At 41.4% G+C, this 22,249-nt stretch overlaps 1 protein-coding gene across 1 annotated transcript; it reads left to right on the top strand.

Annotated features, from left to right (window-relative positions):
• Window positions 1–4,037: 4,037 nt before the first annotated feature.
• MED17 (mediator complex subunit 17) lies at window positions 4,038–21,814 on the top strand. The gene is made up of 12 exons (XM_039520907.1): window positions 4,038–4,425; window positions 5,337–5,503; window positions 6,298–6,517; window positions 8,641–8,777; window positions 8,876–8,960; window positions 11,532–11,684; window positions 12,617–12,747; window positions 15,318–15,502; window positions 16,275–16,412; window positions 18,647–18,764; window positions 20,232–20,391; window positions 21,364–21,814. Exons 1-12 carry the CDS (start codon window positions 4,071–4,073, stop codon window positions 21,567–21,569), a joined length of 2,055 nt encoding a protein of 684 aa, XP_039376841.1. The 5' UTR covers window positions 4,038–4,070; the 3' UTR covers window positions 21,570–21,814.
• Window positions 21,815–22,249: the final 435 nt, after the last annotated feature.

Genomic DNA, 22,249 nt, shown 5'->3' on the forward strand with positions numbered 1-22,249 from the left:
CTGACCAGGACAGTAATAGTGATGATGAAATGCTAAGGGAAATTAGAGAGGCTATCAACATTAAGAACACAATAATAGTGGGGGATTTCAATTATCCCCATATTGACTGGGAACATTTCACTTCAGGACGAAATGCAGAGATAAAATTTCTCGATACTTTAAATGACTGCTTCATGGAGCAGCTGGTACAGGAACCCACAAGGGGAGAGGCAACTCTAGATTTAATCCTGAGTGGCGCGCAGGAGCTGGTCCAAGAGGTAACTATAGCAGGACCGCTTGGAAATAGTGACCATAATACAATAGCATTCAACATCCCTGTGGTGGGAAGAACACCTCAACTGCCCAACACTGTGGCATTTAATTTCAAAAGGGGAACTATACAAAAATGAGGGGTTAGTTAGACAAAAATTAAAAGGTACAGTGACTAAAGTGAAATCCCTGCAAGTTGCATGGGCCCTTTTTAAAGACACCATAATAGAGGCCCAACTTCAATGTATACCCCAATTTAAGAAAAACAGTAAAAGAACTAAAAAAGAGCCACCGTGGCTTAACAACCATGTAAAAGAAGCAGTGAGAGGTAAAAAGACTTCCTTTAAAAAGTGGAAGTCAAATCCTAGTGAGGCAAATAGAAAGGAGCACAAACACTGCCAACTTAAGTGCAAGAGTGTAATAAGAAAAGCCAAAGAGGAGTTTGAAGAACGGCTAGCCAAAAACTCAAAAGGTAATAACAAAATGTTTTTTAAGTACATCAGAAGCAGGAAGCCTGCTAAACAACCAGTGGGGCCCCTTGATGATCAAAATACAAAAGGAGCGCTTAAAGACGATAAAGTCATTGCGGAGAAACTAAATGGATTCTTTGCTTCAGTCTTCACGGCTGAGGATGTTAGGGAGATTCCCAAACCTGAGCTGGCTTTCGTAGGTGACAAATCTGAGGAACTGTCACAGATTGAAGTGTCACTAGAGGAGGTTTTGGAATTAATTGATAAACTCAACATTAACAAGTCACCGGGACCAGATGGCATTCACCCAAGAGTTCTGAAAGAACTCAAATGTGAAATTGCGGAACTATTAACTAAGGTTTGTAACCTGTCCTTTAAATCTGCTTCGGTACCCAATGACTGGAAGTTAGCTAATGTGACGCCAATATTTTAAAAGGGCTCTAGGGGTGATCCCGGCAATTACAGACCAGTAAGTCTAACGTCGGTACCGGGCAAATTAGTTGAAACAATAGTAAAGAATAAAATTGTCAGATACATAGAAAAACATAAACTCTTGAGCAATAGTCAACGTGGTTTCTGTAAAGGGAAATCGTGTCTTACTAATCTATTAGAGTTTTTTGAAGGGGTCAACAAACATGTGGACAAGGGGGATCCGGTGGACATAGTGTACTTAGATTTCCAGAAAGCCTTTGACAAGGTCCCTCACCAAAGGCTCTTACGTAAATTAAGCTGTCATGGGATAAGAGGGAAGATCCTTTCATGGATTGAGAACTGGTTAAAGGACAGGGAACAAAGGGTAGGAATAAATAGTAAATTCTCAGAATGGAGAGGGGTAACTAGTGGTGTTCCCCAAGGGTCAGTCCTCGGACCAATCCTATTCAATTTATTATAAATGATCTGGAGAAAGGGGTAAACTGTGAGGTGGCAAAGTTTGCAGATGATACTAAACTACTCAAGATAGTTAAGACCAAAGCAGATTGTGAAGAACTTCAAAAAGATCTCACAATACTAAGTGATTGGGCAACAAAATGGCAAATGAAATTTAATGTGGATAAATGTAAAGTAATGCACATTGGAAAAAATAACCCCAACTATACATACAACATGATGGGGGCTAATTTAGCTACAACGAGTCAGGAAAAAGATCTTGGCGTCATCGTGGATAGTTCTCTGAAGATGTCCACGCAGTGTGCAGAGGCAGTCAAAAAAGCCAACAGGATGTTAGGAATCATTAAAAAGGGGATAGAGAATAGGACTGAGAATATATTATTGCCCTTATATAAATCCATGGTACGCCCACATCTCGAATACTGTGTACAGATGTGGTCTCCTCACCTCAAAAAAGATATTCTAGCACTAGAAAAGGTTCAGAAAAGGGCAACTAAAATGATTAAGGGTTTAGAGAGGGTCCCATACGAGGAAAGATTAAAGAGGCTAGGACTCTTCAGCTTAGAAAAGAGAAGACTAAGGGGGGACATGATAGAGGTATATAAAATCATGAGTGATGTTGAGAAAGTGGATAAGGAAAAGTTATTTACTTATTCCCAATACAAGAACTAGGGGTCACCAAATGAAATTAATAGGCAGCAGGTTTAAAACAAATAAAAGGAAGTTCTTCTTCACGCAGCGCACAGTCAACTTGTGGAACTCCTTACCTGAGGCGGTTGTGAAGGCTAGGACTATAACAATGTTTAAAAGGGAACTGGATAAATTCATGGTGGCTAAGTCCATAAATGGCTATTAGCCAGGATGGGTAAGAATGGTGTCCCTAGCCTCTGTTCGTCAGAGGATGGAGATGGATGGCAGGAGAGAGATCACTTGATCATTGCCTATTAGGTTCACTCTCTGGGGCACCTGGCATTGGCCACTGTCGGTAGACAGATACTGGGCTAGATGGACCTTTGGTCTGACCCAGTACGGCCTTTCTTATGTTCTTATGAGTCATTATATTTTTCTTTTGCCTTTTTTAGCAAAAACACACTAAACATGTAGATGTGAAGTGTATTTAATATTTTTTAATATCTACCTGCTATGTGCTGAAAGTAACACACATGTATAAATCACTAACATACATATAACTTAAAGCCACATACTCACCAGCCTGCAACATATATGAACAGCAATGCATATACAGAGTGCAACACAGTGTGTTAACTGAATTAAAGAAAATACATCACGTGTTCGGGGCCTTGGGATAGCACAGGCACTTGAAAAGAGAGTTGGTGAAGCTGTCAAGCACCAGTTGTGGACAATTTTCTAGCAAACCTGCAGTAGTGTCTGGTGCAAACTGCTTTGTGTAGCATTAACTTATCTGTGTCTTGTAATCCCCTTACTGCTGAGAAGGAGTGATAAATAAGTAAGACCACTGACCTGGCTGTGCTGCTGCCAGCATGGCATGGGTGTTTATAAAATTGAAGGGCTTTTACTCAAACATGTTCTGGGCTCTCTGTGGCTGTGGCAGGAGCTGCCTACAGATGTGTACTGATCCAAAAATGCCAAGTCCCACTACTAGTCTCAGCACAACTCCTCCTGGCTTCCCCTACCCCAGCAGTGCAGGTGGCAGCAACTCAGTGTGTGGAAACTAGATCGGGGCTGGCAACCTCTGGCACGCATGCCAAAGGTGGCACATGAGCTGATTTTCAGAGGCACTCACAGTGCCTCTGTGCTGGCCCCTAGTCTGGGGGGGCTCTGCATTTAATTTAATTTAAAATGAAGCTACTTAAACATTTTGAAAACCTTTTTTACTTTACATACAACAATAGTTTAGTTATATATCATAGACTTATAGAAAGAGACCTTCTCAAAATGTTAAAATCGGTGACTGGCACACAAAACCTTAAATTTAAGTGAATAAATGAGGACTTAGCACAGCACTTCTGAAAGGCTGCCGACCCCTGAACTAGATCTTTCTATTTCATACAGAAAAAGGGTGGCGGGGGATGGGGTGGTAGAGAGACCAGCTGGTGCTTTCTGTAAGGGGGGGGGCGGAGAGGGGCTGAGCCACCCCGCTTGGCCAGCAGCCCCCTGCCCCCGGCTAGCTGTGCTCTGTGGAAGTGGCTGCAGGGCGGTGCTGCCGAGGGGCGCTCCAGCTGCCTGACACTGCAAGTTCCTCCCCACGCAGCGCCTGACAACCTGGCTCTGGGCGCCAGTGGCCTGGGGCGGGGTTACTGGGCAGCAGCAACTCTAGACAGGCACAGACTGAAGCCCAGCCCCAGGCAGCCGGGTCTAGCCCCTCCCCCTCTGGTCTCCACTTCCCCGCCCGGACCCGCAATTCCGAACTCTCCCGAGGCCCCTCCGGAAAGAGCCGAAGCCCGCAGCGGCCGCTGCGCTGTGGCCACGCCCCTATGTGGTATGTCCCGGGCCGCTGCCCGTAGTGGTGGTGCGCATGCTCGGCGAGGCCTGTCAGTCTCGTCTCGGGGGGCTGCGCACTCTCCCCCCGCGGCCAGCGGCGCCCCAGCCGGCGGGAAGATGTCGGGGGCGCCGGCGGTGCGGATCAGCATCGAGTCGGCGAGCGAGAAGCAGGTGCAGGAGGTGGGGCTGGACGGCAGCGAGACCTACCTGCAGCCGCTCTCCATGTCCCAGAACCTGGCGCGCCTGGCGCAGCGCATCGACTTCAGCCAGGGCTCCGGCTCCGAGGAGGACGAGCCGCCGCCTGGGGCGCAGGCCCGCGACTGGGCCGCGCCCGGGGACGCCGAGGACGAGGAGGGTGAGAGAGAGAACCGGGGGGCAGCGGGACTCCCCCGGCTGGGCGCCCCCACCCGGCGTTCCCCGCCGCAGGGCTCCCCGCTGCCCCGCCTGGATCCCCAGGACTGCCTGAGCCATCCACGCTGGGCAGCGCACTAGTCCAGCCCGCCCGCCCCGGTGCGTTATGTGGTCTGTGGCCAGCCCCTAATGGCCTGCCGTGTTGGCCCTGACCCGGGCGCTGTGCTGCACGGGTGGCCCCCGGCGCCTGTGTGCCCTGCTGACGGCGCTGGGCTCCTGGCAGACCCCCCTGTGTGGCATAGCGGGTAGGATCCGTACAACGAAGTGGTTCAGCTGTCATGAAAATGCTACTCCGGGACTAAACTAGCCTTCGGCAGAGTCTAGAGCTGTCATGGTACATGCCCTGCCTGAGCCTGGGTATCCTGACCACTAGTGTTTGAAGCCAAGCTGTAAGAGGGTGGTGGGTTCTACATTGAATGTAGCGTGAGATACCTTCCTCCCTCAGCTGAGCAAACTATCATGGTAACTCTTTCCTGGGAGAGACATACTGGTCAAAACGTGAGTTTAGGTGTCCTGTCATTGCATAGCTTATATTAGCTTATATTAACGTAACCTGGTCTGTGCATTTGAGGCTGAAAGCAGTTCAGATCTTCAACCAGCTCCCACTTACATGGCTTGACCAGTGTACCAGAGACTCCAAACTAAAAAGCATGTGCTGCTTCATTTTGAGCTGGATTAGGAAAAGAGGAGGACATTTAACATAACCTATATAAATAAAAAATATATTTTAAAATGCAAATTTTTCAGATTATTTGCAGACTGTTTATGCTCTGCCTTCAATTTAAGGACCAGTCTGGTAAAGATACTGTATTGGCTACTGGAATATAAACCTTTGTTTTGTTTTTGTGCTTTTAGGGCTGGTAAAGTTTCAACCATCCCTTTGGCCTTGGGATTCAGTGAGAAACAATTTAAGAGGTACCTTGACTGAGATGTGTGTGCTCTATGATGTTCTCAGCATTGTCAAGGATAAAAAATTCATGACTCTGGATCCAGTTGTGCAGGATCCGCTTCCCCCAAAGCAGGTACAAACCATCTTATTGCTTAATACATCTTGATAACTTAATACTGAAGATCCCATACTACTGGGACTTCTTACATAACCACAAAACAGGTATAGCCTAGTGCAAGCCTCCCCATGCTGTTCTACCACAGTGCCTCATCTTTCAACTGGAGGGACCACGTCTTGGGGAGAGAGGGTAGCTCAGTCTCAATGATGTATCTGCTGAGGCTGCCAACAAGTGTGCCAGTTATAGTAGTGTGATACCTGCATATGAAACTAAGGGCTTGTCTACACTTACATTTTATAGTGCTCTAACTTCCTGGCTCAGGGGGGTGAAAAAAAATCTCACCCCCCCCCGAGTGCAGCAAGTTAGAGTGCTATAAAGCACCAGTGTGGACAGGCTCTGAGTGCTGAGAGCAGCGCTCAGAGCTATTCCCCTTGTGAAGGTGGATTACCGCACGTGAACACACTCACACTTCAAAGCACTCCCACAGCAGTGCTTTGAAATTTCTAGTATAGACGTAGCCTAATTTCAAAATAAGTTACTGAATAGCACAGCAGATAATAATTTTTAGTCACTACCAGTTTCCAAGTATCAGAGGGGTAGCCGTGTTAGTCTGGATCTGTAAAAGCAACAAAGAGTCCTGTGGCACCTTATAGACTAACAGACGTTTTGGAGCATGAGTTTTCGTGGGTGAATACCCACTTCGTCGGATGCAGTTACCAGTTTCCAGTAATTAGAACTGTGAGGATTTGTTTTAAAAATTAAAAATATTTACAACAGTTCAAAATTGAAATTTATTTTCACGTTTCCAGAATCCTCAGACTTTACAGTTAATTTCAAAGAAGAAGTCACTAGCTGGAGCAGCCCAAATCCTGTTGAAAGGAGCAGAAAGGTTATCCAAATCAGTTGCAGAAAACCAGGAAAATAAGCGACAACGAGATTTCAACTCTGAGCTCTTGAGATTGAGACAGCACTGGAAACTGAGGAAAGTTGGAGACAAAATCCTTGGGGACCTGAGCTACAGAAGCGCAGGTATGGCAGGTCACCTGTTATCAAGAATGAATCTTAAATCTTTTATTTCACTAAACAGTTTTTGATAATTAATTGTAAACACCAAAGTTGGAAAGGAATGATTTGAAGTGGTAAAATACTATAACTAAGAATTCTGTGAAGGAACTAATTAAGGAGAAGTTGCATTGAATACCAGGAGAAACATCCTAATATTGAGATCTCAAAGATGGTGATAAAGCTGCATCACTTTTTGTTCATTAGAAGTACAGTAACTCCTCACTTAAAGTTGTTCTGGTTAAGTTGTTTTGTTGTTACGTTGCTGATCAGTTAGGGAACATGCTCATTTAAAGTTGTGCAATGCTCCCTTATAACGTTGTTAGGCAGCCACCTGCTTTGTCCACTGCTTGCAGAAAGAGCAGCCCTTTGCAGCTAGCTGGTGGTGGCTTGGAACCAGGGTGGACCGGCAGCACCCCTTTCAGTTCCCTGCTCCCCTACGTTCCCTGTGCAGCAGCCACCCAACAGGCTTTCAATTGCTGGTAGTTCAGCTGTCCCTCCCCCCGCTGCCATGTGCTGCTCCTGCCCTCTGCTGTGGAGCTGCTCCCGGGGGGAGTGGGGATAACAGGGCTCAGGATGGAGGGAGCTTGCAGGCAGCAGCTGCTGTCTCAACTTCCTGATCTAAAAAGGCAGTGTACTTAGAGTAGGCCAGCGTTCTTAAAGGGGCAGTGTGCATCTCTCTCTCTCTCTCTCTCTCACACAAGGTGTTTGTGTCTGTCTGCCATGCTGTCTCCCCTCCCTCCATTCGTGGGGCCTTGTAGAGTATGAGGCTACATTAACAACAACGTGTTAACCCTTGAGGGCTCAGCTGAGTTCTAGTTCATCATTTAGCAGTAAGGCATTCCCTGGGAAATATCCCACCCTCTTCCACCCTCTGACTCCACCACCTCAACCAAGCTTCACAATCATCATTACTGTGTACAGTATTAAATTGTTTAAAACTTATACTGTGTGTGTAATATATATATAAACAATTTAGTCTTTGTCTGGTGAAAAAAATTTCCCTGGAACCTAACCCCACCCTTTACATTAATTCTTATGGGGAAATTGGATTCGCTTAATGTCGTTTTGCTTAAAGTCGCATTTTTCAGGAACATAACTACAACCTTAAGTGAGAAGTTACTGTAGACTGTTTGGCGCACTAGAAAAGGTACTTTTAAGGAACAATCCTGCATTGGGGTGGGTTAGATGAATAGTAGTTTTTCTTCATCTCTGATTTCTATTATCTAGATTTGTTCTGTAAAAATAATTTAAAAGATATTTGGTCACTTTTATTTTTTTCTGAATTGATATACAATCCCCATATTCCAAAGTACAGACTTTACAATACTAAAATGTAGTTTATGAAATATTAAATGAGATTTTATAAATGTTATTGAATAGAACATACAAGGTACTATAACATGGGAAAGGGTTATAGTACGATACACAAAAGGTGGTTGGTTGTATGGTTGTTCATACAAGGTTAATAATGTCTTGATTCAGCAAGTAATTAAACAAGTGATGAACTCCACACACGCATAGTCCCTTTTGAAATCAATAAGTATACATGTGCTTAAAGGTAAGCCCTTTTGTAAGTGTTCGCGGAGAACCATGACAAAAGGAAAGAACCACTTTAATGTACAGATTTTTAGATGGTACAATAATCTATGTTTAAAAAAAGAAATCCAAAGAGTTTTAAGCATTATGTGAAACATAATATGATCATTTTGAGCTGGGAGTAAAATATTCAGATGCAGTGTCCCTTACTGGTAAAATCACAGGTACCACGACATTTAAGCCAACAACTCCCCTCTCATTCTCTCTTACCTCTCAATGCCCAGAAAAAAAAGAAAGGAAACCATATAGCCCAGATCATATTGTTCTACTGTATTTCTTTGTGTTAACATATAGAGCCTCTTCGATTGACAATTATGGGGTGAAGATAAGACATCTTACTGAATTGAATTTTTTTCCCCCAAGAAACAATGTTAGTCAAATGTAAGCAATATCTCTCATGATGCAAAGATGAGAAGACTTCTAATCCATAAAAACATTGTCTCATGAAAGTTTTTAGATGTTTTCATTATATTTTCTCTTTCCCTTTTTAGGATCCCTCTTCCCTCACCATGGGACATTTGAAGTGATAAAGAACACAGATATTGATCTGGATAAGAAGATACCAGAGGATTACTGTCCTTTGGATGTTCAGATTCCAAGTGATTTAGAGGGATCAGCCTATATAAAGGTTTGCCAAAAACATACGTTGTATAGTTTCTGTACTATTCATGTAGTTGTAATACAGAACACAAGACAATTAACATTCTTTTTCATTTTCTTGTGTAGGTTTCTATTCAAAAGCAAGCTCCAGACATAGGTGACCTTGGCACAGTTAACCTATTTAAAAGACCTCTGCCGAAATCGAAACCAGGTACATTATTTAAGCTCCAGTCTTAAGGATTGAGTTTGCATTTGACACTAAATTGGTGAATCTCTCATTCTGGAGAAACACTTCAGTAGTACCTGAAAATAAGAACAAAAGGGGAAATAATTTTCTCATTCTTGGTTTAACTGAAATCTTCACCTAAATGCAAAATGAGACTTTGCAAACATGACATCTTCAAAATGTACATGTGGATATGATGCTGTTGAAGGTAATAAAATTCCTTCAATGACTCTAATGCACATGCTTGGCTTTTGTTTAGGAGGAGAGTCAACCATCTAACTTGAGGTTAATTGAAAATCACTTACATAATATGGGTTCCATTTAAATCTTTTTCTCAAATTATTTTACTTATATATATTTTAAATATTCCAAGTATACAGTAGGATGAACTAAGGTATAATCGTGCTTTTGATGGGGACGAGCAGCATGGAGAAAAAAGCACATCAAGTGTCTTCTGTAGTTCATGGAGCTGAATAGCTAAATTTTTTGCCTGAAAATGTAACTCAGTTTATTTAATATTCTGTTTCAAGCCAAAATTTAGATTGAGATATGTAATGTCAGCCCAGACCATTTAAAAAACTATTTCAGAAACTGTTAAGAGCAAGTTCATAAGCTTTATTTATATAAAACAGGACAGCCCATATTTTACAAATTAATTGGGGATTGAGGAGCTCATAAATTGAACATCTCAGAATTACAGTAGGTGCGGTGCATTGATTTCCTCTTGTCCTTTAACCTATTGCAAAGCAATTTCCAGTGCACTAAAGGCTTGGAATGTGAAGGTATATTGACCTGTTCTTCATCAACATCACTTTTGTTACGTGATTTCACACACATACACAAACCTGGTTATGAAAAATGATCTTTATAACTGGTCATTCGTAAGATTGGTGTTCATAAAATTGAGGTTCTACTGTAAATTTAAGAGAGGTAGCCGTGTTAGTCTGGTTCTGTAAAAGCAGCAAAGAATCCTGTGGCACCTTATAGACCAACAGACGTTTTTGCAGCATGAGCTTTCGTGGGTGAATGCCCACTTCGTCGGAAGCACTCTTACGAAGTGGGCATTCACCCACGAAAGCTCATGCTGCAAAAACGTCTGTTAGTCTATAAGGTGCCACAGGATTCTTTGCTGCTTTTACTGTAAATTTAGTGTTTAGAAGATATTTATAAATTGGGAACACAAAATCTATCCCGTCAATCTCTTGTATTGCTATTAATTAAACGCAGGAAAAAACACAGTAGGATTAAAGAGAACGACATGAAATAGTCGATGAAAGGAGCCTATTACGCCAGCTCTTTAAGGTATGCGTTAGCTGCCTGTGCAATTAAAGATATTTATAGATAATATTATGTCCTGAATGGTCTGGGACCTGGCTACTTATGCCAGTGCATGGGGAGAGGCAGTCTCTTGACAGCTGAGGTCAGCTTGGATGATATTGCATATTTCTGAGAACTAAATGTTTCAGGCCAGGGCATTTTAAGTGGGGAGTGCTCAATGCTGGAACTAACTTTCCCATTTGCCCGACAGACCAGTGGTTTATGTGAATTGATGATATGCCCTCTTTTGGAATACCATAGTCAGTTCTGGCCACTCCATTTAAAAAAAGATCTAGTATGATTAGAAGAGATTTAAAGGTGAGCAATAAAAAGTACTAGAGGCAGGGAGAGCATGAAAACATTGGCAGTTAAGTCTATCGAGGAGACAGTTATAAGGGCAATAGAAGTATAAAGCAGGTGAATTGGATGCTCCTATTTACCTTTTCTCATAATACAAGCCCAAGAGGACATCCAGTCTGAATGAAAGGTGATACATTAAAAACTCACAAGAGGAAATGTTTTTTCTAACACTTATGGAATCTGTGGAATTTCTTGCCATAAGATATCAGTGAATCTAAAAGCTTAGCAGAATTTAAAAAAAAAACTAGATGTTTTTGTGAACGACCGCCACAATTTCAAACTGACATGAGATTTCATGCTTCAGAAGCCAGTCACTAAGTTTTGGGCTTAGAAAGAAACTTGGTGCTGGCCACTCATAGACAGAATGCTGTACTAGATAGACCACTGATCTGATCTCATATGGTAATCTTTGTGTTCAGGGCATAAGGCCCGTCTATTTATTCAGGCCAATGTTTTTTAAATAGGAGCCTAAATTTTGGCTTCTAAATCCATACTATAGCACCTACCTGATTTTAAAAAATGTTGTGTGTGTTTATGTGCATGGGTTAATTTTGCAAGTCTAAACATACTGTTTTGAAAGTGCTTACTCGGTTTGCAATCTCTTTGAGGCACAGATTGTCGTCTTAACTGTTTGTACAGTGCCCATCACAGTGTACTATATGCACATGGTTAAAATTCACTAGTATTTTGTTTTGCGTTCACTGACGTAATTGAGATGATGATATAACAAGGGTCAGCTCAGGTGGGAACAGCACGCTAGATTTTTCCAGTCACATTGATCACCTGGTGCTTTAGTCATTCTCTAACAGCTGACATCTGAATTAGTAAAATGGCTTGCTTCTTGTTTCTTTGAAAATTTGGATGGCTCGTGTTTTTCAGGTGCTCCACATTGGCAGACAAAATTGGAGGCTGCGCAAAATGTTCTCTTATGTAAAGAAATATTTGCTCAGCTGTCTCGAGAAGCTGTTCAAATTAAATCACAAATTCCTCACATTGTTGTGAAGAACCAGATCATCTCTCAACCTTTTCCAGGTAGGAAACCTTGCGAGACTCTTGTCATGGAACATGGAATGCACAGAATTGTCCATTTTAATCCAGACTTAAACTTCATACAAATCAAAGTTTAGGCAAGGTCAATTGACCTCCTTGTTTCTGTACTTAGACCAAATTAAGAATTGAATTAAAAGTAAGACTTCCCTGGAAACCACATAATGCATAGGATCTTTTCTGACTAAAGAGTTGTTCTTTTTAAAATGACTCTCATGGTGCACTTGTATTATTTCAGTAGTAGTGGTAGCAACAACAAAAGTTGTGGTAGTCCAGTGCACCACCTGGTGGAGATTGGAATTTGAGGCTTTATCAGTCCTCCTCTCCAGAGGTAGGTTTGTGGGAGACTACAAGACTTTTGATTGGCGTGTGTTAATGGTACCTGAATAGAGCTAAGTCTAATACCCTTCAATCAGGCTGGTCCAACAATATGGGGTCTCTGAAAGCATCCTCTATGCTCAGTTGCCTTGGGAATCCCCCACCCTGCTGAGGGTGGTTGTGACTCCATCTTTTGAAGATTTTTTTTGATTGCTTCAAAAAATATAATGGTTGGTGAACTGGGTGATACGAGAATTATTTCTTCCCCAATATGCTGCAGGGTCTCGCTCTTAGGAAACTTTTCCTTTTCTTCACTTGATAAGGAATTATAAATGAAAAAAACCTGTTAAGTCACTAGTTGATCCCTGGGCACTTTATTAATTATATATTGAATTACAAATTGGCAAAATGATCATGTTTTCTTTTCTGGTTTGCACAGTGTGATATGATTGTTTGTTTGAATTTCTCAGAAACAGCATTGATTGCAGAGCTAATGATTCTGAAAGGGGATAAGGGAAAGAAGAATAAATTATCCTGTCTTGTTTCTACTTAGCATGAAAAAGCTGACAGTGTTTTTGCTTTTCGTTTGCTTTATACAGGTTTGCAGTTGTCTATTTCTTTGTGTCACTCTTCTAATGATAAGAAATCCCAAAAAGCTGCTTCTGAAAAACAAAGTCCAGAGGATCACCTCTATGTTCTGGAACACAATTTGCATCAGCTGATCAGAGAGGTAATGCATTTTTAGTTGAACACTGAAGTTCTCTTATGTCCCATTCATAATCTCTGAGCACATCATATTACTATAATACTGCCAGAGGCCAGTCATTTTCTATCCACCTGTATAAGGCAGCCTCTGTTGCATGTCTGAGAAATGCCACCATTGTGTAGATATGCAAAGCTGGTACCAGGAGTTCCACTTGGACCTTCATGGGGTATTGTTTCCTGGATGTAGCCTCTAAGTTGGATGCTCATTTCAGGAGAATGGTCCATGCAGGCAGTGCTTAAAGTAGAAAGAACAATTATTTACCATAACTGTGGTTCTTTTGAGATCATTCTCTCCACTCCTCTTTTTCACTCTTCTGGAGTCTTACTATAAATTCTTGGTTTATTAGAAGGAGCTGCATTGTTGAGGCTGTGCCCCTTTATATCTCTTTGGGGGCAAGGGACGCACAAGGACATGCACAACCTTAAAAAAGAACAGAAAGTTCTACTCTAGAAAGTTCTGAGATGATATGCCCAGGATGTGTGCATCATCAGCAGCATGGTTCCAGTGAATACTGAAGCAAAATAGGTATTATAAACCTCAGCATTCTTGATGTCCTCAGTTATTTGCTCTTTTTCCCCTCGGGGTAGAACTACACTTTTCTTCATCTTTTCTCTTGCTCCTACTGCATTTAAAGAACCTCTTTTGCCTTTTATGTCCCATTTTGTACCTTAGCCTGATTTTGTCCCTGCATGTTTGTGCTATTCTTTTGTGTTCCTCCTTAGCAATTTGTCCATGTTTTCTCTTCGTTGTAAGATACCTTTTTGATTTTTCAAGTCATTAAAGAGCTCTTGATGGAGCCATATTGCCTCTTACTATTCTTGATCTCTTTCCTTCACATCGGAATAGTTTTCAGTTGTGCCTTTAATGTTGTCTCTTTGAGAAACTGCCAGCTCCCCTGAACTCCTTCTATCCCTTAGGAATGAAAATGGGAAGAAACTATCAGTTCTCTGAGTTCGTCTATTTTTTTCAATGTCCATTGTCCTTATTCTGCTGCTCTTACTCTTTGCTTTCCTTAGACTTATGAAATGGATCATCTCATGATCACTTTCACCCAAATTGACTTCCACCTTCAGATTTGCAACCAACTCCTCCGTGTTGGTCTGAATCAAATCTAAATGGCTGTCCTCCAGTTGCTTCCTGTACTTTCTGAAACAAAAAGTTGTACCCAGGACACTCCAAGAACTTATGGGAAATTGTGTGTGTTATCATACTACTATTGTAACAGACATTTGGGCACTTATTTCCCCCATTGCTACCAGATCTTGTGTGTTGGTTATTTCTGTTGTTTGTTCTAGAAATGCTTCATCCACTTCCTCTTCCTGATTTTGTTAGTCCATAGCAGACTTCTATCATGATTAAGGCTATGTTTTAGTCATGGGTATTTTTAGTAAAAGTCATGGACAGCTCACTGGCAGTAAACCAAAATTCACAGCCCGTGACCTGTCCATGACTTCTACTATATACCCCTAACTAAAACTTGGGCCGCAGGTAGTGCGGGGCAGGGGGAGGTGGCCTGGGACCTCTGCTGGTGCTGGGGAGATGGGGGTGGTGGCAGTGCCTGGCCCAGGACCCCCGCTGGTGCTGGGAGGGGAAGATCGGTGGGGCTGGCAGGCTCCCTACCCAGGTCTGCGCAGCTCCCCAGAAGCAGCTGACATGTCACTGCAGCTCCTAGGGAGAGGGATGGCCAGTGGGGCTCCGCACACTGCCCCCACTACTAGCGCTGGCGCCGCAGCTCCCATTGGCCAGGAACCATAGCCAATGGGAGCTGTGGGGGTGGTGCCTGCAGGTAGGGGCAGCACGCAGGGCCTCCTGGCCCCTCCACCTAGGCGCTGCAGCGCCTGCCGGCCACTTCCAGGGAACCCCCTCGAGGTAAGCGCCGTCCCGCACCCTAGCCCTGAGCCCTCTTCCCCCATCCAAACTACTGCTGCTGGGCAGTGAGAGGGGGGCCCACAGGCTGTGGTGGCCTGAGACTGCCCCATCAGCGGCTGGCTACAGCCGCTGCAAAGTCGCAGAGGTCACGGAACATCATGGAATCTGTGACTTCCATGACAGACACGCACCCTTAATCATGATGTCACTCGCCTATATTTCTCCCCTTTTGTCTTTATCCAGAGACTTTCAACTGGTCTTCCTCTCACTTCCTTCTGGACCTCAGAACTAGTGTATATATTCTTGATGCATAATGCAGCACCTCCTCCCTTTTAGTTTTCCCTTCCCGGTTGTGCGAAAGATCCACATAAACAGGGAAGCAGACTATACAGGGAAATATGAAATTGACTGTACATAAAGTGCAGTCAAATGCACAAAGTAAAGCTGGAAAAATGAAACATACTTTTTAGTTTTTATTACTGTGATTATAGGTGTTAAAATAGCATGCAGCACTTTTTTCAGGAGTGTGACTTTTTAAAATTGTCCTTATAAAACATGTGGCGGTGTATTATAATTGATTAGCTGTATGTGTTAGAAGAGCACACCCTTGAGTTTTGTTATCTTCTCGTTCAGTCATCCCTCCTAACAGCTCTTGTTTGTTGCAGTTCCACAAGCAATCTTTGAGCTCTACAATGATGCCACATCCAGCTAGTGCACCATTTGGCCATAAGAGAATGAGAATGGCAGGACCTCAGGCTTTTGATAAAAATGACATCAGCTCCTTACAGCCAAATGAAGGGCTTCTGGAAAAGATCATTAAACAGGCAAAACACATCTTTCTGAGACGCAGGTATGCACACAAGTTATGCTTGGTAAAGCCTTAGTAAAACTAACACTGTGTTCCACATGGGCTGTGAATTAATTATTGAAAATGTTCCCAGAACTTATTACTGTTATGCCAGAATTCTTTTCTAAGAGTTTTATTGGCGCCTAATATTTAAGATTTAAAAATCCTATCTCCAAGTATGAGAGTATAGTGACACCCATGGAATGCAAACACAGAAAGTTCAATACTACTTGTAAGATACCCCTCTACAGGATACTTATAATGATAGTTGTCTCTGCTTTAACAAAAGCACTACCTGAGTCCTTTTCAGTACTTTCCTCTGTACACTGTGTAAAAACACATAGAGATCAGCTATGCTGAATAACATATGTTTACATGCACCCCCAAAGATAGTCTTAAAGTATAAAATTTAAGCAGATACACTTCCTTTGCAATTCAGGCACCAAAACTGTTTTGGTCTCCTTGTGTGTGGCCAAACTGCTCACCTTATAATGCAAATAAACGTAGCTTTAGGTGTCATAAGACTTAGTTTGTAAAATAAATTTATTAAACACGTGTACTTTACAGAACCAGCTAGATCAAACTGATGTCTACTCACTACCCTGTCTTTATTTGGAGAAAAGATGGTGGCACACACTGTCTAGATATCTAGACCATGATTTTATTATCCCTATCTACTTTAGACATGGAACTCATAATAGAATTAGGGCTATCAAGCAATTAAAAAAAATTAAAAGATTACCGGGGTGTGGTTTTTCTGTTTTTGTTTTTTTAGAACTGCTCGAACCATTGACAGTCTAGCTAGTCGTATTGAGGATCCACAGATTCAGGCCCATTGGTCAAACATAAATGATGTTTATGAATCCAGTGTCAAAGTTCTAATAACTTCCCAAGGGTATGAGCAAATATGCAAGTAAGTATGAAAACTAAAATATTCTCTACTTAGATAGATAGAGTTCTCTTTTTAGCTGTGGTGATTGAGTGCATATAACATTGTGTTGCTCCTATGAGATCAAATCCAACTTCAGGCACACCAATGTGAGCCCAGTATTTGTGTATTTGCTTTATATGTTCAGGTATGGAATATGAATGTGGTTGCAGAGAATGAGAGAAAATTAAACTTTCCATAGATTGAGATAAGCTTGACTTAAAAGTAACACTCTTCCAAAACAGCTTTCAGAAGAAAAACCCTAAAGCTATCTGCCTTCTGTAGCAAAAATGTTACATGAATGTAGGAATTTAGTACATAGATATTACCTTTTTCTTCAAATGACTATGACCGTATTCCTTTAGGGCAGTGGTTCCCAACCTTTTTCGTCTGGCGCCCGCCAGACGACGAGCCACGGAGGACTGTGGCAGCAGATGAGCATCCGCCGAAATGCCGCCTACAAGCGGCAACATCAATAGGTGTCGCTGCTGACAAGCAGCATCGCCACTGAAAATTGGCGGCATTTCGGCGTCGACGCCTCTGGATGACGCTGCTTGTCAACGGCATTTCGGCGGATGCTCGTCCGCTAGCCAGTATGCGGGCACACTTAGATGCCCCGGCAAGCACCATGGCGCCCACGGGCACTGCGTTGGGGACCTCTGCTTTAGGGGAAGAGTCAAATGTTGGGCCTGGTTACTAAAAGTGTCTTTAAAATGCTTTCCTCTACTTCCACACTAGTGGGCTGGAGAAACTGCTAGATCTCTGAACCAACAGTTGCAACCTTGTTAAAATCTGTGGGCTTGTCTTTATGGAAACTGGAACTAAAATAATCACTTGTAATTCACGCCTTTAGTTATTTCAGTGCAATTCTTTGTGTGGACATTCAGTTCTCTAATACAGGTGTCTATACACAGACTTGCACCAAAATAGACATTCATATTTCAGAATTAAATGTCCACACACAGACTTGCACTTAAATAATTAAAGGCATGAATTACAACTGGTTTAGTTACTTCGGTTCCAGTTGCCGTGCTGGTAAGTCCTCAGTTCTATGCTGTATTGGGTGACCCTGAATTTATTGAGAGCACAGAGGAGTCCCATGTGGCTTGTCTGGGTCTTCACCCTCTGCTGGCTCTGTTCTTTTAAGTTGACAGGAAATTACAGTTGATGAGATTCTGTGCTCTTGGAGCACTTCAGCGAACAGGAATCTCACTAGCTAGAGTGGGATTGATATTGACAAGACTAGAGCTCGCTGGGAGAGAGAGAGAGGATGCATGTTATGTCACCTGCATCTCTGATGATAAACCACGTCCACTGTTCTAAGTTAACCAAAATATTTTAAAAACAGAATTTACCACGCAACCTTGAAAGGTTTGTTAGGGCTCCCCTGCCCGCCCTTGTTTCTCGTCACACAGGCAGAAAGCAGAAGGCCGGAGTCCAAAGTGCAGGCAATGCGATGTTTATTGGGGTTACCAAACAAGCATAATCCCAGCTCTTTACACCAGGAAAGCTTTCCTTTTTTCCCCACCACCACCTTCTTAACAGGCTTAATTATACCTATCGTACTCGCCCCTGGTACCGCCCCTTACAGTTTATGGTCATGTTCCATTTTGGAGAGTAGAGAGTCTCTGGGCTTCGGTACCACCTCTTTTGTGCCTCATGGGAGGGGTAGGGAGTAAGGGCGTGTACTGGCCAAGGCTACCTTTTCTTTGGTTTTTAGTGTTTCTTATACCGCCCCTCCCAACTGGGAGTCGAGGCAGTCATATATTAAACACCCACCATACAACACTTTAGCTCTGTTTCTTATCTTTTCTCATTATACAAAAAAACCCATCTGGTTGTAGGCAGAAGTAACACACAGTGTCTTTGTTTCTTATTCACATAAGTTAGTAAGGATATAATAAAATATCAAAAGTCAAACAGAATTTGGGGTTTTGTTTGCCTATCTCCGGCTAATAAACAGGCCTCAATACTATATTACCATCTCTAACAAGGTTCATTCTTTGTTATTCATTCAGATAGAAACTGTTTTCCCTGTCTGTCCTAATCAAGACTATGGGAGTGTCAAGCTGGTAGCTTCCTATTGGATTGTTCTTTAGCATGTGTAAGATGCTTTAAAGTGACTTTTTTAATAGGAACTTTTATTAATGTACTTCTGAACTGCCAACTTCTAGATGATTTTTCAGTAAATAAACCGATTGTATCTCTTTGTTTAAAAGGTCCATTCAGCTACAGCTGAACATTGGAGTTGAACAGATCAGGGTAGTGCACAGAGATGGAAGAGTTATTACATTGTCCCATCAAGAGCAAGAATTACAGGATTTCCTTCTGTCTCAGGTAAACTCATGTTCAATTCCTGGGATTTTTTTACTTGCATGTGTCTGCAATTGGGATGAAGAGTAATAAGTAGCATGACTGTATTTGAAACAAAAGTGTTATTTATTGTCAGAAAGATAGAAACTAGGTAGAAATTCCAAATGTGCAGACAAGAATGCCAGTAATTTTGCAGGTTTAGTGATGATTAACCACATTCTTCATCATGAAATGTTTGTGTATTGGCTGTGGGAACTGTATCACATTTTAGCCAGGTGGATGTGAATTCAGAAATACTAACAAAGTTCATTTGAAATACATTTAAATGCATTGTTTGTGCTATTCACCATGTGAGCCTTCAGAACACAGTGCTGATCTAACAAGCATGCTACTTTTTTTAATCATAAGATTCTACTTAGTTGATGGGAGCCATGTGAGACACAAAGGTATTTTTATGTAAAATAAACTTGTTCTAGACAAACCTCATCAGGAGTAGAGTTCTTAACAGCTAACATGCCCTTAATTAACATCACTTTCAACACTGTGTCGGGGTTTCTAACTTTGCATGTGACACTACTAAATCAGCTGACATTTGAATTAACTGTGTTTTCTTAACTGTTTACAATGAGTCTTGTTGTTTTTGTTCAAATGTGACAGTCTGTCCAATACACATTGTGTAGTAAAGGTGCAGGCATTGCATTAATTTACAGATCATTTGCCTTTTTACAGTTTATAATGTGGAACTCTCAGTCAAAGAAAACAAGTTGGAACAGATTCTGTTGAGGGAGGTGGTATTTTCCTCTAATAAAGTGGTTTTCAAACTGGTTCACGGAGACCTGGCTGGTTACATGGCATTGGTTACTCCCTGTTTCCAACAAATAAATAATATTAAAAGCAAGCTAAAAATGCTTTTTCTTATAAACAATTGCTGTAGTTTCCACTAAAATGTTACACAGGTGTAAAGTGTGTTTAGTAACCCCAACTCTTCTCTTCCCAAATTTACCATGTAGGAATGATTCATTACCGCTTTTCTGCATAATATCCTGTAAATGCTTTACAAAAAGGGTTAGGTCTCTCTCAGTTGGATGTGGGAGTAGAGGAAGGACGCTTCTGAAACCTTAACCATATACAAGATTTTGAGTAGCTTTAGAGACTTGTGTTAGTTTAAAAAACAGAACTTGTAAGAGAACCTCACAAAAACTATAAGTCTTAAAGAGTTATAGATCTATTGAACTGTGTAGCTGGTATATACTGAATACCTCTATCTTCTCCATCCCCGAATGAGCTAGTAACAGGCATGTATGAAGGCAAATTTCTACTTGCTATTATATGTATTGATGTATTTCTATAAAATGACCAGTTCTTCTGAAATGGGGTGGTGCATTTGAGGTGCAAATCACCTTTTTTTAAAATGACTAAGGCCAGGAAAAAAAGTACAACAAAAACAGCAAGAGACAGATAAAAAGAACCTAATCCTCCGTCTTCTTTCAGATGTCCCAACATCAAGTACATGCAGTTCAGCAGCTGGCTAAAGTTATGGGATGGCACGTGTTAAGTTTCAGTAATCATGTGGGTCTGGGACCAGTAGAGAGTATCGGCAATGCATCAGCAATAACCGTGGCATCACCAAGTGGAGACTATGCTATTTCAGGTAGAAGTTTGTACGATTATGATAGAAATGTATGAGAACTATAGACTTTCTAACAGTTTGATTATAGAATCAATCCTGAGCATTTATAGCATCATTATATAATAAAGTAATTTATAAACAAACTTTTTATTTTATGTGTAGAATTGACATTTATGTAAAGTACTGATTCAATCAAGTCGCTACTCATTGCTGTTTAGTACGTGGGGTAATTGGCTTAAAGCTTAAAAATACTGTTTCCAGATTTGTTCTGTACTAAATGCAGGAGAAATAGTTGCATGTTTAAGATGTTTCATTATGTTTCCATTACACATATAAGTCCACTAGAATTCATCATTCCTGGTCTTGTGCTCTGATCACCAGTCCTTATGCTTCCATATGCACTGTAATGCTGCACTGAAAAGCTTTGCCCCCTCACTAAATCAGTTTCTCTGTACTATGTTAGAGAAACTAGACTCCCACAGTACTTTAAAAAGGAATTGCAAAGATCTCTGATAGTAGATGTAACAAAAATGTTGGGAGACTTCATAATTGTCTCTTTGAAAGATTACATCAGATGAGTACACTGGAAAAGAATTCATCTATAAAATCTTCTTGAGAAGGCACATAAATACATTCCTAAGATTCAGACTTTGGATAAAGCTCAGTGAGAATTGGTGGAAAAATGTTAGTATTCCTGTGCTCATTTAACTCTTCTGAATACAGTTGTTAACTGCTGGTTTGCTTTGACCAGGACAATGTAGTGCAAAAGAGTAATGAAAACATGCAGGGAAAATGAGAAACCTTGAGAGCAAGTCAGAAGATGACTTCATTAGAAGTAACAGTGTTTTAATTATTTTTTCTTGTTTAGTTACAATATGGAAATGTACTTAAAGGGAAAATGTCCAGCTAGTGTACTATGTATAGGGATATTTAATATGATGAATTAAAAAAACTGTAAAGGCTTTATGCTTATGTATTTTCTGTTCGTTGCAGTACGTAATGGTCCTGAAAGTGGAAGCAAAGTTATGGTTCAGTTTCCACGGTGTCAGTGCAAAGACCTCCCCAAAAGTGATGTGCTACAAGACAGTAAATGGAACCATCTTCGTGGGCCATTCAAGGAAGTTCAGTGGAATAAAATGGAAGGACGTAACTTTGTATATAAATTGGAGCTCCTCATGGCTGCCCTAACTCCATGCTAATTGCCTGACATCTTACTAAGGAGGACACTGGATTGCCACTCATTTGTAGTGGTATCAACGATCACAACAAGGGGAAACCTACCCTGGGAGACAATACGTGAAAATAGAAAACAATGCATAAGTGTTCAGTTTTGCAGTTCTCTATAGATATATATCCATTGTGATTGTCAGAACTATGTTACTTGGTATGAGAAATAAATATGATTTTTTAAAATGTTCCTTTCAATTAAAGTTTAAAAATACCATTAAAATATTACCTCATTTTTCTAGCTTGGAGTGTTCATATGATACTAGGGGTGCAATTCTGAAGGTTGCTGTTTATTGCAGATGCCTAAAATTGCCTTTGCATTTGACTACCGAAAGTTACTGAGAGAACTTCCTGACTAATTTGCATGAACAAATTTCTAAAGATAATTGAGCTAATAAACATAATACAGCTTTCTGATAATAGTTTAGAGTGGTTCAGATCCAATTGGCTATCCCAGTTTTCCTTTATAAAATGAAGCTCAATAGCCTGTTCATTCCTGTATGGAAAAACCTCTGTTCATTGTGACTTAGAAGTTTTCCTCAGAAAACTGCCTATAAGCTCTTCTGAGAGGTGGTGATGTTTGGTCTTGAGAGAGAGTATATGTTATGCTACCACTGCGCATTTGGGGGAGCAGTCCTAATATTCATAGCAT

This window comes from Mauremys reevesii, linkage group 1 (assembly GCF_016161935.1).
Source record: "Mauremys reevesii isolate NIE-2019 linkage group 1, ASM1616193v1, whole genome shotgun sequence".
NCBI classification, from domain to species: Eukaryota; Metazoa; Chordata; order Testudines; family Geoemydidae; genus Mauremys; species Mauremys reevesii.

What these genes read in the sequence shown, in the direction of transcription:
- MED17 (XM_039520907.1), top strand. Translation starts at nt 4,071, where the DNA reads ATGTCCCGGGCCGCTGCCCGTAGTGGTGGTGCGCATGCTCGGCGAGGC. An exon ending in GGACGCCGAGGACGAGGAGG is followed by an intron (nt 4,426 to 5,336) that starts GTGAGAGAGAGA and finishes TTGTGCTTTTAG; the next exon opens with GGCTGGTAAAGTTTCAACCA. An exon ending in AGGATTTCCTTCTGTCTCAG is followed by an intron (nt 18,765 to 20,231) that starts GTAAACTCATGT and finishes GTCTTCTTTCAG; the next exon opens with ATGTCCCAACATCAAGTACA.